This window comes from Corvus brachyrhynchos, unplaced genomic scaffold (assembly GCF_000691975.1).
Source record: "Corvus brachyrhynchos isolate BGI_N302 unplaced genomic scaffold, ASM69197v1 scaffold257, whole genome shotgun sequence".
Lineage (NCBI taxonomy): Eukaryota > Metazoa > Chordata > Aves > Passeriformes > Corvidae > Corvus > Corvus brachyrhynchos.
This window is the reverse complement of record NW_008239119.1, coordinates 1,900-3,041: the sequence shown is the minus strand read 5'-3', so window position 1 is coordinate 3,041 and position 1,142 is coordinate 1,900. Positions and strand designations below refer to the sequence as shown.

Below are 1,142 nucleotides of genomic sequence, written 5' to 3'. Positions count from 1 at the left end.
GGTGACGACAGGAGCTTCCCCGAGGGTGAGCCGGCCTTCTGTTGTGCCTGAGGAGGATTCCCATCTCCAGATGTCTGAGAGATAAGTTGAGGGCTACAATCCACTGAGGGAATGAATGTGAGGTGTTGGGTCAGGGCTTGCCGGGAGGGATTTTTGAGTGAGCTTTGGAGGTGGGGATGTCCAGGAAGGGGCCCCTTAGGCCACCTAAAGGGCAAGTCTCACTTTTGATCACAGTGCTGAGGTGAGCAGAGCAGTCCCAGTGTGTCTCACTTTTCTATTGTATGTTCTGTGTCTTTTGGGCATCTTCTGTTGCAGGTCTTTTGCCTTAGCCCTTTGAGATGCTTATTGGAAATGCTGGGTGTTATTCTTAGCATCTCTGCTCTCGGTGCTCCTCGGCCCGGTGCCGATACCACTGATCCTTTGACGCAAGAGCTTGGAGGCGCATCAGAATTGCATCTCGCTTTAGAAGCGTCGAGTCGGATGTCTTTTACGGTCTTGTTCTGAGCTGTATTCACAGCTGTATGCCGCAATGATCCATTATAGCGGATTAGGACTTGTCAGAATGTGAAGAGTGGTAGAGGGTTCTGACTGTATGATTCTCGGGCATCCGTCTTTGTGGTTCTCAGAATAAGTCCTTCTTCTGCCAGGGTTCTTCGAGCCTCGTCGGCTCACCGTCAGTCTCGCCTAGGTCCTCTCATTCCTCGTTCTCTCGGTCCTTGCAATCGTTCTTCTCGCCTAGGGTTTTCTCTTCATCGCATCCCCTCCTTTGTCCTTTCCTGTGTCACAGGTGTCTGCATGAATTTGGCCCAGAGCTGCTCTGCCCTGCTGCACGGTCTGGCATATGGGTGTAATAGGACAAGGCCTGGGGACTTGTAATTTGTGATGTAGGCTGTAGTTTGGCCTCTAGATGGTATTCCTAGATTGACACAAGATGGCTGGAGCTGTTAAGTTCTCATGTAGCCCTTTGACTTTTGTCATCGCTTTCTTTCAGATGCGGAGGGATTAAATCCGTGGCAGAGCGCCCTGGACCGGGTGAGGGGGTTCCCACAGGAAGGTCAGTCACCATTTGTGTTTGTGGGGCAAGTGTAAATGGTGGCTGTGTTACAGCATTGTTCTTTGTCTTTATTTTTAGGAGGTCAAGC

At 50.9% G+C, this 1,142-nt stretch overlaps 1 protein-coding gene across 4 annotated transcripts in view; it reads left to right on the top strand.

The window, feature by feature from the left end:
• The window catches only part of LOC108448083, a 13,495-nt gene extending 12,359 nt beyond the window's left edge, over positions 1-1,136 (top strand). For all 4 annotated transcript variants that reach the window (XM_017739945.1, XM_017739944.1, XM_017739947.1 and 1 more), the window contains exon 13: positions 992-1,136. In XM_017739945.1, coding sequence (XP_017595434.1) covers positions 992-1,089 — 98 coding nt within the window. In that variant the 3' untranslated portion in view covers positions 1,090-1,136. The remainder of the gene's footprint in view (positions 1-991) is intronic.
• The last annotated feature ends 6 nt before the right edge of the window (positions 1,137-1,142 follow it).